At 36.3% G+C, this 22,868-nt stretch overlaps 2 protein-coding genes and 1 long non-coding RNA gene across 7 annotated transcripts in view; 2 read left to right on the top strand and 1 right to left on the bottom strand.

The window, feature by feature from the left end:
* The window catches only part of LOC101742988 (dmX-like protein 2), a 60,182-nt gene extending 46,666 nt beyond the window's left edge, over positions 1-13,516 (top strand). For 2 of the 4 annotated variants that reach the window (XM_038018599.2, XM_062674732.1), the window contains 11 exons: positions 721-902; positions 1,834-1,942; positions 3,938-4,021; positions 4,564-4,624; positions 5,226-5,458; positions 6,807-6,876; positions 7,617-7,691; positions 8,846-9,063; positions 10,347-10,452; positions 11,314-11,416; positions 11,765-13,516. In XM_038018599.2, the coding sequence (XP_037874527.1) occupies positions 721-902; positions 1,834-1,942; positions 3,938-4,021; positions 4,564-4,624; positions 5,226-5,458; positions 6,807-6,876; positions 7,617-7,691; positions 8,846-9,063; positions 10,347-10,452; positions 11,314-11,411 (1,236 nt within the window). In that variant the 3' untranslated portion in view covers positions 11,412-11,416; positions 11,765-13,516. Of the gene's footprint in view, positions 1-720; positions 903-1,833; positions 1,943-2,960; positions 3,018-3,937; positions 4,022-4,563; positions 4,625-5,225; positions 5,459-6,806; positions 6,877-7,616; positions 7,692-8,845; positions 9,064-10,346; positions 10,453-11,313; positions 11,417-11,764 lie in introns of all 4 variants that reach the window. The other 2 variants (XM_062674731.1, XM_062674733.1) reach the window with 2 other exon arrangements.
* A 236-nt stretch (positions 13,517-13,752) lies between these two features.
* LOC101742308 (isoleucine--tRNA ligase, cytoplasmic) lies at positions 13,753-18,957 on the bottom strand. The gene is made up of 4 exons (XM_004929636.5): positions 18,458-18,957; positions 17,492-17,597; positions 17,149-17,350; positions 13,753-17,077 (listed from the first exon to the last, which is right to left on the bottom strand). The coding sequence occupies exons 1-4, from the start codon at positions 18,676-18,678 to the stop codon at positions 13,875-13,877; spliced, it is 3,732 nt and encodes a 1,243-aa protein (XP_004929693.2). The 5' UTR covers positions 18,679-18,957; the 3' UTR covers positions 13,753-13,874.
* Positions 18,958-19,360: 403 nt separating this feature from the next.
* LOC134200868 (uncharacterized) lies at positions 19,361-22,253 on the top strand. 2 transcript variants are annotated; one of them, XR_009975961.1, is made up of 4 exons: positions 19,361-19,823; positions 20,000-20,071; positions 20,524-20,644; positions 20,736-22,253. It is a non-coding gene; the product is annotated as an uncharacterized LOC134200868 (long non-coding RNA). The 2 variants fall into 2 exon arrangements; XR_009975960.1 differs by lacking the exon at positions 19,361-19,823 and having other exon boundaries at positions 19,834-20,071.
* Positions 22,254-22,868: the final 615 nt, after the last annotated feature.

The following is a 22,868-nucleotide window of genomic DNA, read 5'->3' as shown; positions in this document are numbered from 1 at the left end:
CCCTGCCCTGACCAACAATTTCTCTGCTGGCCGTCGCGATACGTGTCCAGAATATCGAAGAATCCTGGATTGCGCTGTTGACGATAACCTTTGAGAAATATTAAGTTCCTTTAGGATCGAGGTGTTGGTGCGATCCTTAGTCTAAGATATACGGAGCATCCTTCTCCAGCACCACATTTCTCATACATCGATCCTGAGTACCGTAGATCTGTCAAAATAATATACTATATGATTTTTATAAGCTTTGTATTAGCTTCACATGTATGTATGTTTGTAACTGACTCCTTTAGACGCGATTTTGACCCACTTTAAACGTCCAGATTTCATTCAAACTTTGTAGATTTATCGAGGACCGAAGACAATACACTAATTTGATAAGATTATTCCATTATTCAATTTGCAAAATAAGATTTTTGCCAATTATATAATTTTATCTATAGTCGATAAGGCAGGAATTCATGTTAAAGTACTTAATAGTTTTAAAAATCCGCTTTTATAGAAAAATTAACTAAAAAATGAAAAATAAATAATAGATTAAAAAAACTAAAAAACACGCTTTATATCAAATTCAACTAAAAAATAGAAAATAAATTTAAATTGAAAATAGTGTAAAATATATTTTATTTTAAAAAAATCGTGGGGTGCTTTATAGGAATAACAAATCGATTTATTTCATTCATTTAAAGCTGGCAACTCGTGAGTGTTTGTTGTGTTGTACAGGCGGGCGGTTGGCTGGTGGCGGTGGCGACGGGCCGCGAGGTGCAGGAGATGGACGTGTCGCTGCTGCTGCGGGGCGGCGCCGTGTGGGCGGAGGACGAGTGCGAGGTGGACCTGCTGGCCCTGGCCGCCGACCCCGCCGCGCTGCCCGACACCGGCTTCCTACTCATCCACCACCAGGACAAGTGAGTACACAATCTATCTACTCACGATATTAAACTGCAACTAGTGGTAGGACCTCTTGTGAGTCCGCGCGGGTAGGTACCACCACCCTATTTCTACCGTGAAGCGTTAATGCGGTGGGGCAGCCGTTGTGTCTATACTTGAGACCTATATCTTATTTATAACTTATATCTCAAGGTGGGTGGCGCATTTACGTTGTGGATGTCTATGGGCTCCAGTAACCACTTAACACCAAGTGGGCTGTGAGCTCGTCCACCCATCTAAGCAATAAAAAAACAAATACATTAGTCAAAAGCTGTGTCGCTCTGAACTGCCATGACTCCCTCATACATCATACAACAGCGGCTTGGCTGTGCCATTACTGGTATCTATGAATAACGGTGACTACTTACAATCAGCTAGACAGTATGTTCGAAAAGGCAGATGATAATAAAAAAAACCATACAAAACCTGGCATTTCATTACATCACTTTTGCGTCATGCGTCCCAATCTGCAGGATTTCGAAAAAAAAAAACAATTCCCGTCTGCATCAATAAAAGGGCTCAGACTAAGACGAACAAAAAGATAGACTGAAAAATTGCTTAAACTTAAAATTTGTCGTATCGATGTCAAGACAAACATAGCACACAACACATCTACACGCTTCGTATCACTGAAGCCTGTTCTATAAAAATGCGTTATTGTATTAAACTTTACGAGTATTGAACTTTATGAAATATTTTTTCATTGTTGATAAAGCTTTTTTTGTCTTTCTTAAGGCGTTGAAGTTCACATTGTGGTTTTTGAACTCAAGAGTGCAACAAGCTTGTCAATCTTTGCCAATGAAAAAAATAATTGTAGCCAATCGGTGCATACTTCCAAAGTCTATAAAAAGTCAAATTCGTAAATTTAATTCGAATTGTTAAAAAAAAGTTGAATGCTCGATCCCGCAGACCGAACAACGGATCGGTACCGGGAACTGGAAATAGTTCTCCACTGAACCCAAACGCGCCCCAAGTGCCCGTCGGCATGGCCAGTCAGACCGGACGCGGTGCTAGTGTTGTGAGTATTTACTTATATGATATCGATATATTAACGTTAGGGTTACGCTGGTAATTCAAAGTCGATATTATTTAATTCATCGTGGCCATAAATGATGCCTCTCCTTACTGCCTTACGTATTGAATGCCAAATAAAACTCCTACCGCTACAAACGCGCTAATTTCTCATTTTTTATAATTAATTTATTGTTTAATATTGGTGTTACAGTTTACATATTTTACTTACTTAATTTTACTTAATTTATGAATATTTAAAATAAAAATATTATATATTTATTATATGTACATGTTACATGACATAAACGAATATATGGTGTGATAAATAGGTTTGTTTGCTCTTTGTCTGGGTGTCTAATGTCTAGTTATGTATTTATTGAAACATATTAAGTAAGTATGTATATCAGTTTATTGTTTTCGTAGTACAGGGAATCCTAGTCTAGGACCAAGTGACCATGTGTGACTTGTTCGCAGTTTTTTTATTTATACAAAAATAAAAAATATTAGTACTTTTGAATACATACAAATTGCCGTTATAAAATAACATTTAAAAATATTGTTTTCTTCCTAACTTATAATTATAAATGTTATTTATATTAATGTTACATTTGGAAGTATCTACTATATTCTATACTATCTGAAATTATGTTTTAGCTGTAATTTAATATTGCTTATCAAGTCACAATATCAAAAATCAAAATATATGTCACATCTTGAGCTTTGAAAAATATATGTCTAATTATCATAAAACTACTCTTACTAAATTTTATGGCCCACGTTTTTTAAATTTTTATACAGTTTTAATAGAACAGTTTTTATAATCTAATATTATCTCACTCGTGAGACAGTTATTTACAACGTGCCAATCTTATTTGATAAATATTTTTACTGTTCATAATTTATTGTATTTAATTTGTATAAGATTTTTTTTTGTGAAATAACTAACCATTACTATTTAAATATTTAAATTGAAACAAATACATTAAGTTAACTAACTGAATGTTGTAAATAACAATCCACAGCAGGAGCGACGGGCAGGCCAATCGATGCCAACTGGCCTCGAATCATATATTGTCACAGTACGTCTTCATAACTAATGCATTTAACTTATGGGTTGGCAACAAATTAATGGAATCAAAATTTTCATTATAGTATGCAATCAGTTAAACAGTTTGTTTGCAATGCAATCAGCTTATTAATTATAAAATTAAAATAAAAAAAAAGTAATTTTGGTTCGTATAAACAGAATTAAGGCACGTCCATACGGATCAATCAGATCCAATAACCCTTGCATTAGACGCCTTTCGCTCTAACACTAGGAGTAGAGACCCCCGGTAACCGCACTCGCTCACCTTCTCGCTGAGCCCTTGCTCGTCCGCTTGTCCTTGTGAAACTAGAAAAGCCTAAAGGCCATCAGTAAACACTCAATCATAAAATAAAAATAATACTTAGATAATTAAAATTAAAAAAGAGTTAAATAGTTCTAATGCAAGGATATCATTGAATTAAAATAAATTCGACACCTGGGTTAGTTAGAAAGGTTAGTTAGGCTTGTGTGTTTAGGACTTGCAGGTTTTAATTCCGGTTTTTTATTTGATTACGGGACTCTAACAATAGGCTTGAATGTGGTTAAAAATTGTTAAAAAAAAACACATTAGTACGAAAATTTTGATTTCATTTTGTAGTTAACGCTGGATTTATCATAACGTGTTGTGTTTATTGTGGAAGTAGTTGCAAACTTGTTGCGTTTCGTCCTTTGCAGCGCTTCGCTCGGCCTTTCCATTTCAGGCTTTCGTCTCAAAACCTGTTTCGAGACTTAATGGAGAAATTACACACACACAGTATCCGGCGTACAATCGAAACGAAAAGCGTTTACAATTTTCATTAAACTGAAGACGAAAAGTACATGTGTGCTCGAAATTTATATTCGAATGGCATTTTGGTTCTCGGTCATTGTGGGTGTGTGTGTGGGTGTCGGTTAAAGTGAGTGTTGTCGCAGGTGAAGGGCCTGCAGTTCCCGGGTTGCCACGATCCGAAATACTGTCGGATGGTGCTGCACCGCTCGAAGCTTCTGATGAAACCGGTCAGTGACAGTACCGCATTTAGTCCTGATCAAATCACTTAACGCCTAAATCAGAGGTTCACTGTTTAATTTTGAATTAATTTTGTCGGTGTTTCAAAAAGTTTATCGCAATGATTTTCTAGTACATTAAAATTTTTGTTTTCACGTCTCGTGTCACACATGTAGTTGCTGATTTTTTCATGAGGCGTCACATCGTCGTTCATAGTTAATGTTTATGTTGTTTTTCTTTTGTTTTCACGTGATTCGATGGTTTTTGATTTCGCCATTTTGTTGGTTCATAGATAGCTGTAACTACGGTATGACGGTAAGTTTTATTCTGTAGGCTCTCTCATGAACTTCTTATCTGATGCGTTTCTGTTGCTATTTTTATTTGATTATTTTGCGTTCTCGCTTGTTTTTTTTTTTTGTTGGTTTCGTAAGGCATGTGCTGTCCATTATTTGGTTTCAAAATAAAGGTCTAGAAGTTTAATTCCCGATAGATCTTTAAATATTGTATTATATAAGAGTTTTGTCAATTTCCTAAACGTATCTCTTCTGTTTAGGTGCTGAAACATAAAATCGATAACATCAAACGAATGGCAGCGCATCCAACTCAACCATTGTGTGAGTGTATTAGAAATATTTCAATAAACATTAATATTGAATAAACTATAATAAATTCATTTCTGCCTTTAAATTGGTAGCGGGATCCAAAACAAATTAACTTTCCCTCTGAACTTACCCGTTGTAGATTCTGGCTACACAATAGTTACTTCAGTGTAAAAGACTGGTGGTGGTAGGACCTCTTGTGAGTCCGCGCGGGTAGGTACCACCCCCCTGCTTATTTCTGCCGTGAAGCAGTAATGCGTTTCGGTAGAAGGGTGGGGCAGTCGTTGTAACTATACTTGAGACCTTAGAACTGATATCTCAAGGTGGGTGGCGCATTTAGTCGTAGATATCTATGGGCTCCAGTAACCACTTAACACCAGGTGGGCTATGAGCTGGTCCACACATCTAAGCCATTAAAAAAAAACATTTCGTGTTTAAATTCAACAAATTCAATAAAAACTATCGAAAGTGTTTTAAATCACTTAAATGCAGCTCACGTATAATAGCTATTACCTTCCTTCTGTATAGATTTTTTTTTCTAAATCAAATTGCTTCAATGATCTTGTTTTAAGAAGATAAAAAAGGGGTTTTTGATAGCATTATAATATGTACGCAGATCTGACCGGCGGGGCGGACGGCTCGGTCCAGCTGTGGGAGTTCGGTCACCCGTCGTGCGTGTGGTCGCCGCGCGCTCCGGGCGCGTTCGCCAAGGTCACCCGCATCCGGTTCTCGGACTACGGGAACAAGTTCGCCGCGTCCGACGCCGACGGCAACCTCGCCATGTGGCACCTGCACCCCGCGCCGCAGTACCACGAGGCACAGAACCAGGCCTCGAGGAGACCCTTCTTTGTGAGTCCCTAGCATTCAATAATAATATCGAGGGGTAAAAGTAATTTTTTTTTACAACGGCTTTATTGCTTAGATGGGTGAACTAGCTCACGGCCCACCTGATGTTAAGTGGTTACCGGAGCCCATAGACATCTAAAACGTAAATGCTGCCACCCACCTCGAGGCATGAGTTGTAAGGTCTCACTTTTAACAGAACAACGGCTGCCCCACCCTTCAAACCGAAACACATTTATTACTTCACGGCAGAAATGGGCAGGGCTGTGGTACCTACCCGTGCGTACTCACAAGAGGTCCTACCACCAGTATGTGTTGATAACGTCATTTTGCTTTATTATTATTATTGGGCGACGAAAGTAAAGCATGAAAGAGGAGTGCATGCGGCGGGGATGCGAATGTTGAGATGGATGTGTAGAGTGACAAGAATGAACAAGATCAAGTATGATTATATCAGAGGAAGTGTGTGAAAGTAGCCCCGGTAATCAACAAACTAAAGAGCGGACGGTTAGCGTGGTATGGACATGTGATTCGTAGAGAGGAAATGCATGTTACTAGGAGATGTATGGAAATGGTACTGCAACATAGAGGGGGAAGAAGTCGATCGAAGAAGACATGGATAGAGTGTATGAATGATGATATGAGAGAAAGAGAAGAGTGAGTGTTGAGATGACGGCGGATAGAAAAGAATGGAAGAGAAAAATTAGCTGTACTGACCTCACCTAGTGGGATAAGGTGGAGAAAAAGATGAAAGGCTATTGGTTTAGGCGACATTATTGCACTTTACAGGACAGCTATTTTATTTTTTTAAATTTGGAAAAAAAATTATTCAGATTTTTTATTTTTATTGCCCTTGTAGGCAGATGAGCATACGGCCCGCCTGATGGTGAGTGGTTACCGTCGCCCATGGACTTCAGCAATGCCAGGGGCAGAGCCAAGTCGCTGCCTACCGCAAATTGAAATTAGCTATTTGAATAGAGTAAACTTAATTGAAAGTCTAAAAAATAAATCGAACTGTTGATGGTAATACCAAATAAAACGCACCTTTAATTACAGAGATAAATGTCAATAAACTGAAGCTTCCTTAACTCAACATGCATTTGTCACGAACGACTTTTTCCATAATCAAATTTTAAAGTGTTGTTTCTTGACACATGTTTTAATACTTAAAAGTAATTACTTTATAATAACAGAAATATAAGGCAATTCTTGTAATTAATCTATCCCAGTTATATAAATGTGAAAGTTTGTACGTTTGTTGCTCAATCACAAGCAAAAATGGTACAACGTATTTAAATAAGACGAAAAGAACTTATGTAATCAACAAATGAAAAACATTTTTTTTTCGTTTCAGACTCATCAGTGTCACAGTAAAGGAATAAGCGACTTTGTGTTCTTGGGATCGTGCAGCTTAGTTGCTACAGGTAAAACCATCGTAAGGCACTCATAAATAAGCGTTAAGACGTTTGAAGCGTTCGTGGCCTAAATGATAAGACAACCAATACGCTCTTATCAAGCGAGGCGACTATGCCGGCGTTTTGATCCCGCAATCAAGTGCCACATTTTCTAAAGGAATACGTATATAAAACGCGTTTTCACTTTAGTGTCAAAACGTGACTCTTTTGACACAAACGTGTCACTTTAGTGACGTATTGCCAGTCCGTACCATCGTGCCTAGCTCTTCGCTGAACAGTCAGTACGCCTCGGTTCGTAGGTTTGGGTTATGTGGCGTACAGAACCACTGAGACCTTGACGTCATGTCTCCAGACCACTGGCGGCAGGTGGAATAGGACGTCTGTAGCATCTGGAGCTCCTAGTGACAGCGGAAAGCGTTTTCCCGAGTTACTTTAAAGTTGTTCTATCTTTAGAACATCTCGAAATTGAACGTAAAAACTTTAGCACCGTTATAATTTGAAACTAGATGGAATGTAAAGCTGCAGTAGAAAGAGACAAACGTACACATTTACAGGATTTCGCCTGTAAGAGAACGAGATAGGATATTTCTAAATGTTTCACTTATACCACGTGCGAATGGCACATGTCTTTTTTGGTTCATAGCCAGTAACTACTGCTTTTTTTTTTGGTGATACATATTACCTTTATTTACCTGGTAAGTTGTTCACAATTTTCGTAAATTTGGCATGACTATGTATTTCTTTTACAGCTGGTCACAGTTCAGAGAGCAAAAACGTTGCGATATGGGACACGTTGATGCCCATAAAGAAAGCCCTAGTTGTCTGTGAGTACGATATTTGAATAAGTGATGTTACACATTTATTACTTGTCTAAATGAACTAACAATGAACGATTCTTAACAAAACAATCGAATCGATCATTAGTTTTTAGTCGATTGTTAATCGATATCAAGAAACGATAAAGTAATACATTGATTTATTTGCAAAAAACGGCCGTCGTTATAACGATCGTCCGAGCAGTGTTAGAATTATAGTGCACACTACCAGGTTTTGGGACGAATTCCCGTCCTGGGCGTTCCCAGAACGCTATGACATGTCTTTATTTAAACGAGGCTTGTAGAGACTCTTTAGCGGTAGATATCGGCTTAGTTGTGCTTTAGGTTTTGTTGAGCCATGAGCAACATAATATAAAATCATCAGACGGGCCATATACTCGAATTCCGTAAGCAAAAAAAAAAACTGCGACGACGTAGGATTTTCTTTTGTGTAATTAGGTGCTTGTAGCATACATACACGATATAACAAGTACATACATCCACACCACGACTGCTAAATATCTTTAACAAAGTCATTCATTTTGACTTGAGATCGAACCTGAATACCATGATACAGCAATTAAATGAGTAACTTTATGAAGCCTTAGAACAGAACAGAAGTTCCTAAAAATGTTTTTCATCTATTATTGAAATGTTGCAAACGTTTAGGCTTCAAAAGTTTTATAAATATGTCGTAGAAGCCACAATTATTAACACTATCGTCAGACATCATAGAGGCGAATAGGGTGATCAAGCTAAGAGAAATATTGAGTACACAAATCACGTTTGTTGTCTTAGAACAATTTAGAAACCGTCTCTTGACGTTAGCAAACGAAAACCAATGACAGTTCTTATGACGGAGGCACCGCTCTTCAAGAAGACTGTGATGGTGTCTATGCGCCTCCATCGACTAGGGTCTTTCGTAGCATGAAGTTAGCCGAGTTCCGACGATACCGCAATCGTGCTGCCATCTCTCGGGAATCGTGCTGCGTTTCATTTAGCTACCAAACTAATGACCGTCTCCGATAAATATATTATAATCTCCGTTTATGGAACTTCGTTATATTATAATCTCCATTCGTGGAGCGTACAGAATTGTTATTCTGTCACGGCGCGTTCGCAGTAGAGCGCGGTGAGGTAGAGGGGGGTGTGTTCGGTTGCAGCGTGGACGTGCCACGAGGGGGGCGCGGCGTGCGTGGCGTGGGCGGGCGGCAGCGGGTCGCTGGTGTCGTGCGGGCGGCGCGGCGACGTGCTGGTGTGGGACGTGCGCACGCGGCTGGTGCGCCACCGCCTGCAGGCGCACCACGCGCAGATCAAGTGCCTCGCGCTCGCGCCGCTCGAGGACCTCTACGCGCTCGGCGCTGCGGACGGCGACATCAAGGTAACGGCTCATTTTCATTAGTCGTTAAGGCTTCGGCAAACAGAACGCGTACATAGCGCGCGTCAGAACGCTAAGCTGATAGCTATGGTAATATACTGTCAAACAGAGCGCCAACGCTAGCGGTACGCAAACTCTGCCGCGGCGTTAGGGCGCTTTGACGTCAGGCGTTGTAATTTTTTACAAATTTTATTTTAGCGTCCGAGTGAATGTGTATTAAAATACTGGATAATGCTCGAAAATTTTATAGAATTAGCTAGAAAATGCGTTTACAATGCCACATCTGAAACAGTCGATATCATAATACTTTTAAATTTTCACACTGCTATCGAAAGGCACTATGATTTGGCGAATGTTACGTTGCGTCAAGGAGCGTTAGGCTCATCTAGTCAATTTGTGTGACATGAAAAGAGCGCGACGTTAAAACGCAGCGCTATGGACGCGTTATGTTTGATGAAGCCTTCAGAGCTCGCATTCGGGGTACAGGAGGTTTCTGTTTAAGCATGCCATAGGGCCTGCATGCGATAGTCGTTTTCATTAGTCGATAGGGCCCGTTTGCCGATAATTGGATATTCTTCACCGCGCATTTGTTTTGAAAGAGTGGTAGGTACTGAGCAGAGGTAGGTACATACTGGTGGTAGGACCTCTTGTGAGTCCGCATGGGTAAGTACCCCCACCCCGCTTATTTCTGCCATGAAGCAGTAAATACGTTTCGGTTTGAAGGGCGGGGCAGCCGTTGTAACTATACTGAGACCTTAGAACTTATATCTCAAGGTGGGTGGGGCATTTACGTTGTTGATGTCTATGGGCTCCAGGAACCACTTAACAACAGTTGGGTTGTGAGCTCGTCCATCCATCTATTTAAGCAATAAAAAAAAACATGCTATGCATTTTTGGGTAGTCTCGATAAGTTTCTAGTAATTTGAGCATTATTTGTAAATCGGTAAAACGATCACCCATAATGCTTCCGTGAAACGTCAGAGTAACATTCGTAAACTGAGTTCTCACGCCACGCAACCATTACACCAACCGATAAATTTCATTAGTTGTTAGACCGCGTGCGGGGAAGACCCGCATGCTGTATAACGACTGAATTAACGACCAATGTAAATGAGCCTTAACCACCACGTTGTGCTGCCGGCATGTTACAAAGGTAAACCGGTCGCTGTTGTAACATGTATGGGATATTTCGAACTAATGTCTCAAAGTGGACAACTCCAGCAACTACTTAGCACCCGCAAGCTAAGGGTTCATCTATAAATCTAATTGTTTTATTTATTTCGTAGGTGTTTTCGTTAACAACACACCAGCTGTTATACACGTTTGCCGGGGAACATGCGAGAAGCTCTTTCTTCAAACACATTGGTCAAGGAGTAACACAAATATACATTGGTAAGCGCTATGTATCAAATATTTTTTTATTATAATTTTAAATAACTATTTTGAACTGCGTGAATAAGAGTAAAGAGTATGGATGTCACGGTGGGCAGTAATATTATTTGCTACTGTCTACTATTGCAGATATTCACAGACGAAAGTAATCAGTAAAAGAAAAAAACAGCTTTCACGCACAACTTTACATAGTGCGGGCTAGATTTGAGGCTTGAGGTAGAGCGATACAAGTGTACGTACATGATACGCACACTTGTATCGCTCTTCAATTTCGTCACACCTCTTGATTTTATCGATTGTTTATAGATATGTCGTAACCGATACATCTAAATCGTGTCTGTCGTAAGTCTTATGGTTTTTTACATTTCAATTTCGGCCACGATATCGGTGATTGCTTATGGTTGTTATTAGTACTAGGCTGCCTAGGCATGCCTTTTAAGTTCTATCGTTTCCATGTTTCCCAGCAATTTTGAATTTGGAACTGTTCTATATTCGCCCGATTGACGCTTTCAAGTCAGCCATTTTGAAAACCCCCACTTTAGAGTGGAATAAATGTTATAATAACTGGTTTGAGTGAATGGAAAAGTGTATTAAGCTACGTGGTGAATACTTTGAAAAACAATAAAAAGTACTATAAGGTTCTAGTTGTGTTTCTTCAAACGACAAAACTTAAAAGGCATGCCTCGTAAGTTGTTAGAAAAACGCTTTATGAACTGACCACATATATATATATATAAATTTATGCGTGATATACGCATAGGTGAATGTTTTCCAGAACATTCTTGGTTTAATGCTCGTAGAAGCAACAGTGGAGTGTATCATTTTAAAAAAAGTTTTTATAAAAATTGTCGTTGCTTACAGACAATGCGGGTCGTTTGTTCTCGTGCGGCGCGGACGGCACCATGAAGGTGCGCAAGTTGCCGGAGCGCGACACGCCCGTGCACCACCCGCACTACTAGTCCCTGTGAGTTGCTTATTTCATTTGGAGAACTAATTGCGATCTGCATTTAAATTTTCAACACCCAATAGTATACCTAATAATAAAATACATTTAAATTTTCAACACCAAATAATAAGGCATTGATTTTTAAAAAAAATTGCCTTGATATTTTTTTAATCCAAACCGGAGTGGTGCTAACACTGGCCCTAGCAAGAGCAGTGCTTCGCGGAATCTACCACCGGATCGGAAACGCGACCCACTGAGAAGATCCGGCGAGAAACTTAGTGGGCTGTGTCTATGAGTTAATTTACTCGCCGAGCTCTTCGTCGCAAACCGGAGAAACTTGTCTAATGATGTGAATTCGATCTGCAGATGGACGAGTGGCAGAACGCGCCTCGGCCCGCGGCTCGTCTCGCCTTACCCCTCCCCTCCCCCATTGTGATGTATTTATCGTTGTTGCTATTCAAATGTTACGAGTATATGATATCATTATACGCCGTTAGACTAGTCACTGAGTAGCCGATGTTGTATCTTATAATTTGTATTTAAAATGTTAATGGATCTTTAGTTATTTCTAGTGTCAAATTTTCACTAAATTATCTCGATAAACTTGTCTTAGATGAATATATAATTTATTTGTTCGCTCTCGCTGTCGGTAGAAATGTTTCGGTGCTGCATTAGCGGCCTAAGGATGTGCAACTACGCTCGTGTATGATGCTGTAGCAAATTGTACGATGTGGTTTTTAAATGAATGTAAAGTGCAATAATTTACAATCACTAACTTATGAACCCGACCATCGATTAGGTCGAAGCCTTTTTCCTAATGTGTTAGGTCTCTCGACGTAATTAGCTTATTGAATGAGTGCATATAACTTGTTGACGCATAATAATAATTTATCGAATACATTAATAGTTAAATATATACGTTGGGTCGATGTGACAATGTTTAAATTCTATTTAATATTTATTCATAATCTATATTAATCGTGTGCGATAATCATATATCCACCCAATGCCATCCCATTGTTAACACGTTTTCTCATACTAAAACGTGTCACCACATTCTTTAGTAGTAAGAATATAATATTCCCTATTTATCTGTAACTAATGTGATTTTAATCGAGATTACTTGGTTATGTTATTTTTGAGAAGCAATATTAATTTGCGAAAGCATTTCTTTAAAACGAAGCAATAAATAGGGTACGTTTTTTTATATTCGTTTTTTTTCTTCTTTTGTAACAGTATTACAAATGAATTCAGAAGGCTGCAATATTTATAATGCGAATTTAACTACATTTTTCTTCCAAAAAAGCAATGCACTTTCTTCATAATCGTAAAATTGCTGTAGAAACCTTCTGAGTTGTTCTAAAAGACATTGGTTTCGTTATGTATTCTTGTTTAATTATTTATAATGACGATTTAGGTTAATAAACGTTTATTTACCAAAGTTTATACGTTATTATCGTGACTTAGGACCTTCACACAGAATCGACTAACATGTAAATTGATTAGACGCTCATGTCGTGTAGAAGGCCTTAAGTATGTTCTGTGTAGCAGCACACATGAAGAGTTACCATGGTTTAGACTTTACGAATAAAATTCGCACAACTTTCACGTTTGAAATCACAATTTTTTTGTCTAACGTAATGGCACTTATTTTTTAATTTTATTATTGTTTTAATTATCTTGCACTGTGCAATGTATCCATAATATTAACAGTCCCACAGTATTGTAGCTTCTTTAGATTATTAAGTAGTTTAATTGTTATGTTTAAATGTAATTAATTTCATATTTCATTCTGTTTCCGTGCATTTGTTCAAATATCGATTTCTTTGTGCAACTGTGATGTATTTGTAAGTTCCGATTTTACATTCATTACATTAATTTTAAATTTATTTGAACAAATAGTATTAATCAAATTGTTGTAAATTAGCACCATGCAAATCCTGACGTAAGCCATACAAGGTAAAATACACACAGGCCGTAATAAATTTACGATTAATCTAAATTCTAAACTTCTCTATTTATATTAAGCATCTGTTAAAAATGAGTCAAGAACGATGTCCAGATTATTATATCGTGCCTATATTATTTTACATATATTTCAATAAATTTCAACTCATAGTATATTTGTTTTATTTCTTTTCAATATATTTTATTGGAATTAAATTATGATTTTAATAATATAGGGATACCTACATCTAACATAAAGAATCCGATAATAGAAAGGGTATTTATAAATCGACGTAATATCCAAAACTACCCACTCGATAGCGGCGGTACACCAAGTGTTCTACAGTATATATGGTATACACCTATAGGAGATCACAACTATACACGAATAGTTCTGAATAAAACTATTGTAATTTTTTATTTATTTATTAGAGTACCCAATAAGAAGCAGGTTTAGGCTTTTTGCGCAATAAAACTGTTTCACATAAATAAATAAACATACTTAGCATAATTTAATGAAATCCGCTTATTATTTGAAAATTTGCTTCTCTACATCTACAGGATTAATTTCTAAGTATTGAGTAACAAATTTTACGGCATTTGCACGATCCAAAGTTTCTTTTCCCAGTGGATTTTCTAAAAATAACGTAAATGATTTGGTACCATTAGCAACATTAACGAACTTACAAGCTGGAACCGTTTTTGAATCGTGCGGAGTGGGCGCTGCGGCTGAAGCAATTATTGTTTTCGTATTTAAATTGTTCGTATCTTTTACCTCAGAACCATCGCACCACAATGTATATTTTAAGCCGTAAAGACCGAACAAAACGTTCACTTCGTCATAGAGTTTATTCAAAGATATAAATTTATTCTCGTTATCTTTTAAAATAATACTTGCTTGGTTGCTAGTGACGCCAAATCTAGGAGTCAAACCTTGTAGTACTATATTCGCCCATTGATTTGAAGGTAATTCCACATCTTTCCTCCACGTTATCACTAACTTTAGTTGGGAGCCCTTTAATTCTTGGGCCTCTTCGACAATGAGCGGTTTCGTTGGTGACAACTGTTCGATGGGTATGAGGGGCGCTCGCACTGTACTTTCTATAAATTCGCGATGTAAGTTTATAATGCGCAGAATATCACTCGTTTTGGCCACTGAAAAATACACATCTACCTCGTCCGTTGGTACAAGATGTGCTTTCTTCCTTAGTTTCTGTACTCTGTTAATAATTTCTCTAGAGAAACCTTCATCAAGCATGTCCTGATCGGGGGTTACATTTAATAAAATAAGTACATCATTGTCGCTGTGCGCTTCATACTGGTCACTGCCTGTAGCTTGGAAAATAAGTCTAATTTCAGACACATCAATTTTTTGACCAACAAGCTCTACAAAACCATTAGTTATAATCTTTTCGCACTGATTATTATCGAGTGATTTTAATGCCTGCGTGACAGCTTTGAAGTCACCTTTCAAACGCGCCCCTAGTATCTTGTGATCTGGCTCGGCTCTTAGAGTAATACCATGTTTTTCTTTGTCGCTTGTCAATTCCAATTTTTTTACGTTCATCTCTTCAAGAACATATTTTTCTAAAGATTTCACATCATCTAAGTAAGTCGTATCTCGGTGAATAACTATCATTTCGGGCAATGGATATTTTATAGGAATCGTTTTTCTATCTCTCAGAACTCTTCCCAATTCTATAACAGACTGCATTCTCTGGACTGCTCTTTCAATATTAGTGTCGACTAGTTCGATTCTCGGATCAGGTATCATGTTAAAATGTACACTATCAAGCGAATCTCCAGGCAGTAATTTTCGTAAAGTTTTATACATAAATTCAGTGAGGAAAGGTGTAAATGGTGCCATAACTCTGACCATGTCAAACAAGACCCCAAACAATGTGTCGAGAGCTACTTGGCAATCTTGTACACCATTGTCGCCCTTTAGTCTTTTTCTATTCATTCTCACATACCAGTTTGTGAGATGATCGATAAACTTGGTTAGACGTGGCACAACTGTGTACAATCTATAAGCAGCCATCTCTTTCTTCACAAATTGTATCAAAGACTGGGTAAATGAGGTTATCCATTTATCCATAACATTTTCGCGAATTGCCTTCTCATTGAATCGGTAATCAACATGATCTTCTTGAACTAATCTTTCAACATTTTGCATCAAAAATCTAAAAGCATTATACCATGGCAAAAACACATCTTTTACTATATCTCTGACACCCTCCTCTTTAAATCTAAGATTTTCAGCTTTCACTACAGGTGAATTGATTAAATACAAACGTAACGCATCAGCACCATATTTTATTACTACTTCAAGTGGATCAGGATAATTTTTCTTTCGCTTCGACATTTTTTGTCCATCAGATGCTAAAACCAAACCATTTGCAATCAAGTTTTTGAATGGTGGCTTCTTGAATAAAGCTGTTGACAACACTATTAAAGTATAAAACCAGCCCCTTGTTTGATCTATACCTTCAGCAATAAAATTAGCAGGGAATATTTCTTCAAATTCCTTTTTATTCTCAAATGGATAATGACATTGCGCGTAAGGCATTGAACCAGACTCAAACCAACAATCAAAAACTTCAGATACTCTCCTCAGGGGAGGTTGTCCAGGCCTCATTGAAGGTATTTCCAAGTGATCAATGCTTTCTCTGTGTAGATCAGTAATTTCTTTTCCTGTTAAAGCCTGCAACTCTGCAATACTTCCAATACAAACCACTTCTTGTTTATCAGTAGAAATCCACAAAGGAATTGGTGTACCCCAATATCTATTGCGACTAATAGCCCAATCTCTAGCTTCTTTCAACCAATTTCCGAACCGCTTTTCCTTTACATATTCTGGAACCCAATTTGTTGCTTCGCTTGATTTTAACAAGTCAAGGCTCATTTGCTCCACCCTAACAAACCATGAAGGCACAGCTTTATAAATCAGAGGTGTTTCTGATCTCCAGCAAAATGGGTAGCTATGCTTTACTTGTCCAAGCTGCACTAAACGGTTGCGGGCTTTTAAATTGGCAATGATGTTTTTATCTGCATCTTTCACATGTTGACCTAAAAAATCTTTGACAGGCTCTGTAAATCGACCACTAGAATCAACAGGACAAATAATTTCCTGGTCTTTGGTGATTAGTCCTGCAGCCAGACATACCCGGAAATCATCTTCTCCAAAATATGGAGCTTGATGTACAACCCCTGTACCAGAATCATCAGTGACATAACCATCAGTCAAGACTTGGTAAGCAGTAGGACACTGTCCCACAAAGTAATCAAATACAGGGGTGTATTTAATGCCCTTTAGTTTTTCACCAGGAAATTTCTCAAGAATCATGAAGTCTGTAGTGTTTTTGAAGATAACAGGAAACCTAGACTCTTGAATGACATAACATGTACCAGTTTTATTTTCTTGAATCTTGATATATATCAATTTGGGATTTACACAAAGAGCTAAATTACTAGGCAATGTCCAAGGTGTGGTAGTCCAAGCAAGTAAGGAATATCCTTTATCAGTAGGAAAAGAAACAACAACAGCTGGATCTACAACTTCTTTATAGTTCTGTCCAGATTCAAAGTTAGATAATGGAGTTGAACATGCCGTAGAATAAGGCATCACCTTCACTCCTTGATACACCAAGCCTTTGTTGTACAGTTCCTTGAAAACCCACCAAATGGATTCCATAAACCATGGGTATAAAGTTTTATAATCATTTTTAAAGTCTGCAAAATGATATTGTGATTAAACCATATAATAAATTTATAATTCACAAAGAAATCTAAGTATTATTTACCAATCCATCGACCCATACGAGTGATAATATTCTCCCAGTCAGCAGCATACTTCATCACAATTTTTCGGCATTCTGCATTGTATTTGTCAATACCCAATTTATGTACATCTTCTGGACCTTTAATGCCCAAAGTTTTGTCAATCTCAAATTCTACAGGAAGTCCATGACAATCCCAACCAAATCTTCTTTCTACATGATAGCCCTGGAATAAGTAAGTTAAGATAGTTGATTCTCATTTCAATTTTCAAAAAGATGTAAACTTGCTAGATTTTAAATACAAGTTTATATACCTTTAAAATTAAACTAATGTAAAAATAAATAATTTAAACAGTAATTTTTTTACCTGTTGATGAGCATATCTCGTGACCACATCCTTTATGGTGCCTGCAAGTATGTGACCATAATGAGGCAGTCCTGTTGCAAATGGTGGTCCATCATAAAATGAGTACCTATAAGTAACTATATTTATGACAATGTTCACTTCCCAAGCTAGTAATATAATGTGGTCATTTAACCACTAACCAAGTCAAATTCCTCAAATGTAAAGAAATTTAGGTTAGTAAGTATTCAAGCTCACAGCTCACCTGGTGTTAAGTGGTAACTGGACCCCATAGACATCTACAACGTAAATGCGCCCCCCACCGTGAGATGTAAGTTCTAAGGTCTCAAGTATAGTTACAACGGCTGCCCCACCCTTCCATCGAAATTCATTACTGCTTCACAGCCGAAATAGGCAGGGTGGTGGTACCTACCCGTGCGGACTCACAAAAGGTCCTACCACCAGTTATTACGCAAATTAATTTAGCGGGTTAGTTTTTTTTATTGCTTAGATGGGTGGACGAGCTCACAGCCCACCTGGTGTTAAGTGGTTACTGGAGCCTATAGACATCTACAACGTAAATGCGCCACCCACCTTAAGATATAAGTTCTAAGGTCTCAAGTATAGTTACAACGGCTGCCCCACCCTTCTTCACGGCAGATATAGGCAGGGTGGTGGTAGGCCGTACGGAGAGGTGAGGTTAGGCAAATGAATAGATTATTTAAATGGCCTTCATTCAGTTATGAAAATATAAAACAAATTGAACCGTTTGTGGTTTCTGTGTGTAAATAATAATGTGACGAAAGGTTATGAAAAAAGTAACGTTTTATTATAGTTTTACGAACCAGCTGTTAAATAAAACTTTTACAATACCACGACACACTTTGAAATTTTAATGTACTTTTAGGATAACGCATATAAAGCAGTTATCTTAATAAGAATGCTATTCATTTTCTTTCAATATGCGCTAATATGAAAGTATTGACTTACTTTGGTCTGCTTTTGGATTGTTTTAAACAAGTCTGGAAAGCATCGATTTTTTTCCAAAATTCTAAGATTTTGTCCTCTTCGGCTGGAAAGTTAATACTTTCCGGCACTCTTTCTACTTTATTTGCCATTCTCACAATTTTGGAATTGTGGTGAAATTTTAGCCTATTCACCAGGGGGGTGCAACTCCCATACAAAGGAAAAGAACATTCAACTAGCGTCATCTTTAGGAACCGGCGAGGTCATTTTTGAAACGTTTTGGCCTTAATGAACTAATAAACTCACTAGATGGCAGATACGAGTTCTGACTCAATAAAAAAGGTTAGCGTACTTTGAAGCAGTGCTTCCACTTTTAGGGAATTCTCCCTTTTTTAGGGAAAAATAGCTGATATTTTGGATGATAAAGACAATTTAAAAAATACCAGGATTTAGGATATTTCGGGGTAAAAAGCAAAGCCTATACTAGTAACTGTTGTGAATTTTAAAATAAACGATAATTAAAGTAAAACAATGAACCTTTTACTTTATGGAGAGAGAATGACATTAAGTCGAGTTGACAAGTAAAAGAATAAAACAGAGTTGTGTATAAAAACTATAAAGAAGGTTTGATTCAACAGTAACCCTCTAGTAAAGTAAATCATAGATTAAGCCACTGCTTTTTTCTTAGGGATTCCCCAGAATCCCAATAAGTATAATCCGCCAAACTTTTATTTACCTATTTTCGTTGATGTCACCAGAACTTACTTGTATTGTAATATACAGGTACTTCATGTACCATGAATGATTATCATGGTAATTTCATTTACGAAAACCTTGTAATTGTCATTTCACTTTTGCTAGCAGTTCCTTCTTCAAAGATTGAGGTGGAAAGATTATTCAGTGTTCTCAAATGTAAAAATTGACAAAAGAAACAGGCTTTCTAATGAAACCCTGAACGGCTTGCTTCATAGAAAGTTCCCAACTTTGCCAGCAAACAATTGCTCAATTTTAGAACCGAACAGTGTTAGGTTGCGTGCAGCAAAAGAATATAAAAGCAATGCGTCGACTTCCTTGAAAATTCTAATCCTATAGATCTATGATCTTCTGGGGGCGTTTATATTATATATACCTACATTAAATAATATGCTGTGGTTTATTTTCTGTATTTTATTTATGCTTTCTATATAAAGGATTTATGAAAGTTGTCTAGGAAATTTTAGGGATAAATTCAAAAGAAACTAGGGTAAAATGTGTTAAAAAAAACGTAAGTGGAAACACTGCTTTGAAGTTTTCAAAATTCCAGGGCCGTAAAACAATCTCAAAAATAAAAAAAAAGTTTTCAAAATGTCGTAACGATTTAATTTTTTAAATCGTTTTTTTTGGTCTTGGTGTGAGTTATATTACGTTGTAGTATTAATTTAGAGCATCTTTTAGCTTTATGAGAATATTAGACGATTAGACATTGAGAAACTCTGTTTTGAATTCTCTTTAGACATAACTTGGTTCCAATACTTTTTTCTTCGTTAGCGTTTCGTAAGCCTGTGTAACTATTTTCGTTTCTTACAGAAAGTTTATTATTAAAAATCAGCATGCCTCGAAGATCGAAAATGAAATGCTATTTCGGATGCCTTGATAACGGTGAGTTTACACTATTTTCCCGGTATATTATTTGCTAACAGAATTATTATTCATAATATAATTAAATGAATTAGCACCAACTAATGGTCCTTCCTATTTCTGCTGCCTAGCTATCATATATGTTAAGTTTGATCAAAACAGTCGGAGTAAAGTCTCGTACTATCACACACACACCTCAGATAATAAAATTGTCTCGAGTGGGTGGAAGTATTTATGTTTTGCAACTCAGCGTATTATATGCTTATTGTCAAGTGGGCCCGAACTAGTTTTTTGGAATGATCAATCAGTCATGCTTTCCTGTTTAAATAAAATACAGCACAATTGATCTCACATCCAAAGTTAGATGATGGCATTCACATTTTGTTTCCTGGTGTTTGATAACCAAGTTACACCACGCCTGTGACCACGTTCATCCTTCTACCCAATATAAAATAATGTTTTTATTTTTGTAGACAAAGGTTTGATAATGACAAAATTTTATGGAAAAATTATAAGGAGCACTAAAATGTCTGAAACATGAAAAGATTGATGCACTATATTTGAACCAGAACGTGTTATGTAATATATTAATTTGTAAGTATGATTACATTAACACTAAATTTTTCATGGTCGTATTTTTTCAATATTTGTTACATACATAATATACTTTGTTTCTCCGTTTCAGAAGAGAAACTGATTCAGCAAGGAATGTGAACTCACAAGGGATCTTAATTTTTTTTAAATATGTTTATAATTTATAAATTAATAATTGAAATAGTTCATAAGAACTAAATTGATGCCAATTTTGTTTTAAAATAGGTTGTTTAGTTCTTATAGTTATACTATTACGTTTGAATAGTTGTAATTAGTAAGTTAGTAATATATGAAAATACTGATATAAATTTTTGTAAATGACCTTTTATAAATTCTACGAGAAGATGATTTTAATTAATGATCAAAAGTCAACGATCTTCAAAAGCATTATTTGTAATTATTTAGATTAACTGTGGAATATATTTGCTAAGTTGTGTTTTCTGTATGAGCAGATATAAATGAAAATGCCCAAACATGATTATGTTTCTTACATTTTCATTATGTGAAATCAATATGCTTGTGACTGAGTATATTAATAATTTATTAAAACTTAAGTGATAGACAGCAACCCCTATGACACTGCTGAAGTTTATAAGCACTGGTGACCACTTATCATGAGCCGGGTTGTGTGCTCGTCTGCTGTTGAGTGCAATAAAAATTTTCGAGACCCTTTCTATTATTTAGATGTAATATTAATGTACATCTAATTTGGATTAAAAGATAAATTTACATTTTATGTTTGCATGTGTATGTTTATAATTCATTTGCATGTAACGAACATCAGTTTCTTTTGTAACAAAATGCAAACTAATGGTTTGTAATGAATGTAATTAACTTTAAGATGATTTTCTTTCAATCTGCTGTTTGTTTCATCTAGTATTACCAAAGCTAAAGCATCAGAAACGTCAGAATAGAAATAATTTAGATAGGGAATAAAAGTATAACTATTGTAATCATGTCTAAGATTACTATAAGTGTCATTAAGTACAAACTATCAATATTTAAGAGTACTTTAAATCATCATTACATTTTTTAAACATTTTTTGTTTTTTTTTTGTTTTTCAAATCATGTAACAAAACGTTTGTGCAGAACAAAATGTCACATGTTATGAACATGATTGTGGGTTAATCGTTTCTTAAATTTCTAAATGTTTATAAGAATGCTAAGAATAATTTAGTATTCACTTTAGTGTGTGTATTATCTCTACAATGCTAGTTTAAATGACAATTATTGTATGACGAAGCATAGGTAGTATTTATAGATGTAATATTTTCATACAAGGTCATGATCTGTCACGATCAACTTTAAGCAAGAACTGCTATCATTAAGAAACAAATTTATTAAATTTAATTCAAATTGTCTACTATGTTTATAATGGAAAGCTGACATGTTTATATTTCGCACAAATGACTTAATTGACATTGAATGATTTGATTATCTAGACTTAATTAACTTTTAGATAACTTTCGATTTAATGTTAATAAGTACGCTAGTAGGATTAATCTAGAGGAGTTATTGTTATTCGAAGTTTTATACAATTGTACGTTCATACAATCTTTTAACCGAAAATTGTTTGTAATATAGGGAAATTAAATAGCTTACAGAGAATTACAGCTTTTTATTTTAAAAAACTGTTTTCTCTCTGTATGAAAAGATCTTATCGATTAGAATGCTGAACACAATCAAACATTCCGTAATATCTCATAAGTACTACCGGGAATTCCAGCGATTCTAAACGATAAGATTTTTTCATAAAGAGAGTTATTAAAAATATTAAAATTCCTAAAAAAGCCACCTGGTGGGGGGTAGGGAGACTAATAATCGACCGTAGCGACGCCTGCTGGACCGGGCTTTAACTAAAGCAAAAATAAAAATGAGAGTTGCGCATCTATCTCTAATATATTAAGTGTATAATCTATGCTATTCACATTTCAGAATATTTTTTTAAGTTATTTTATGACCTAGTAGCTAAGACCTTTAAGTCATGTCTTATTTTAATTTATTTATATTCTTAATTTTATGAAAAATGATAATATAGAGTGAAATGAAATGAAGATGATTAATTTGAGACATTAATCAACTGGGATGAAATGAAATGAAATGAGATGAGATGATATGGGATGAAATATAATCTCAGTAAAATGGTTGTCATTTACTAAGATTTTTTCAGTTGACTTTTTGGAGAATCCCGAGAATTTTCCTTCCAGCGGCTTTGTTTCATTT

This window comes from Bombyx mori, chromosome 21, assembly GCF_030269925.1.
Source record: "Bombyx mori chromosome 21, ASM3026992v2".
Lineage (NCBI taxonomy): Eukaryota > Metazoa > Arthropoda > Insecta > Lepidoptera > Bombycidae > Bombyx > Bombyx mori.
The sequence above is the reverse complement of the archived record's forward strand: the minus strand, read 5'-3'. Positions and strand labels throughout refer to the sequence as shown.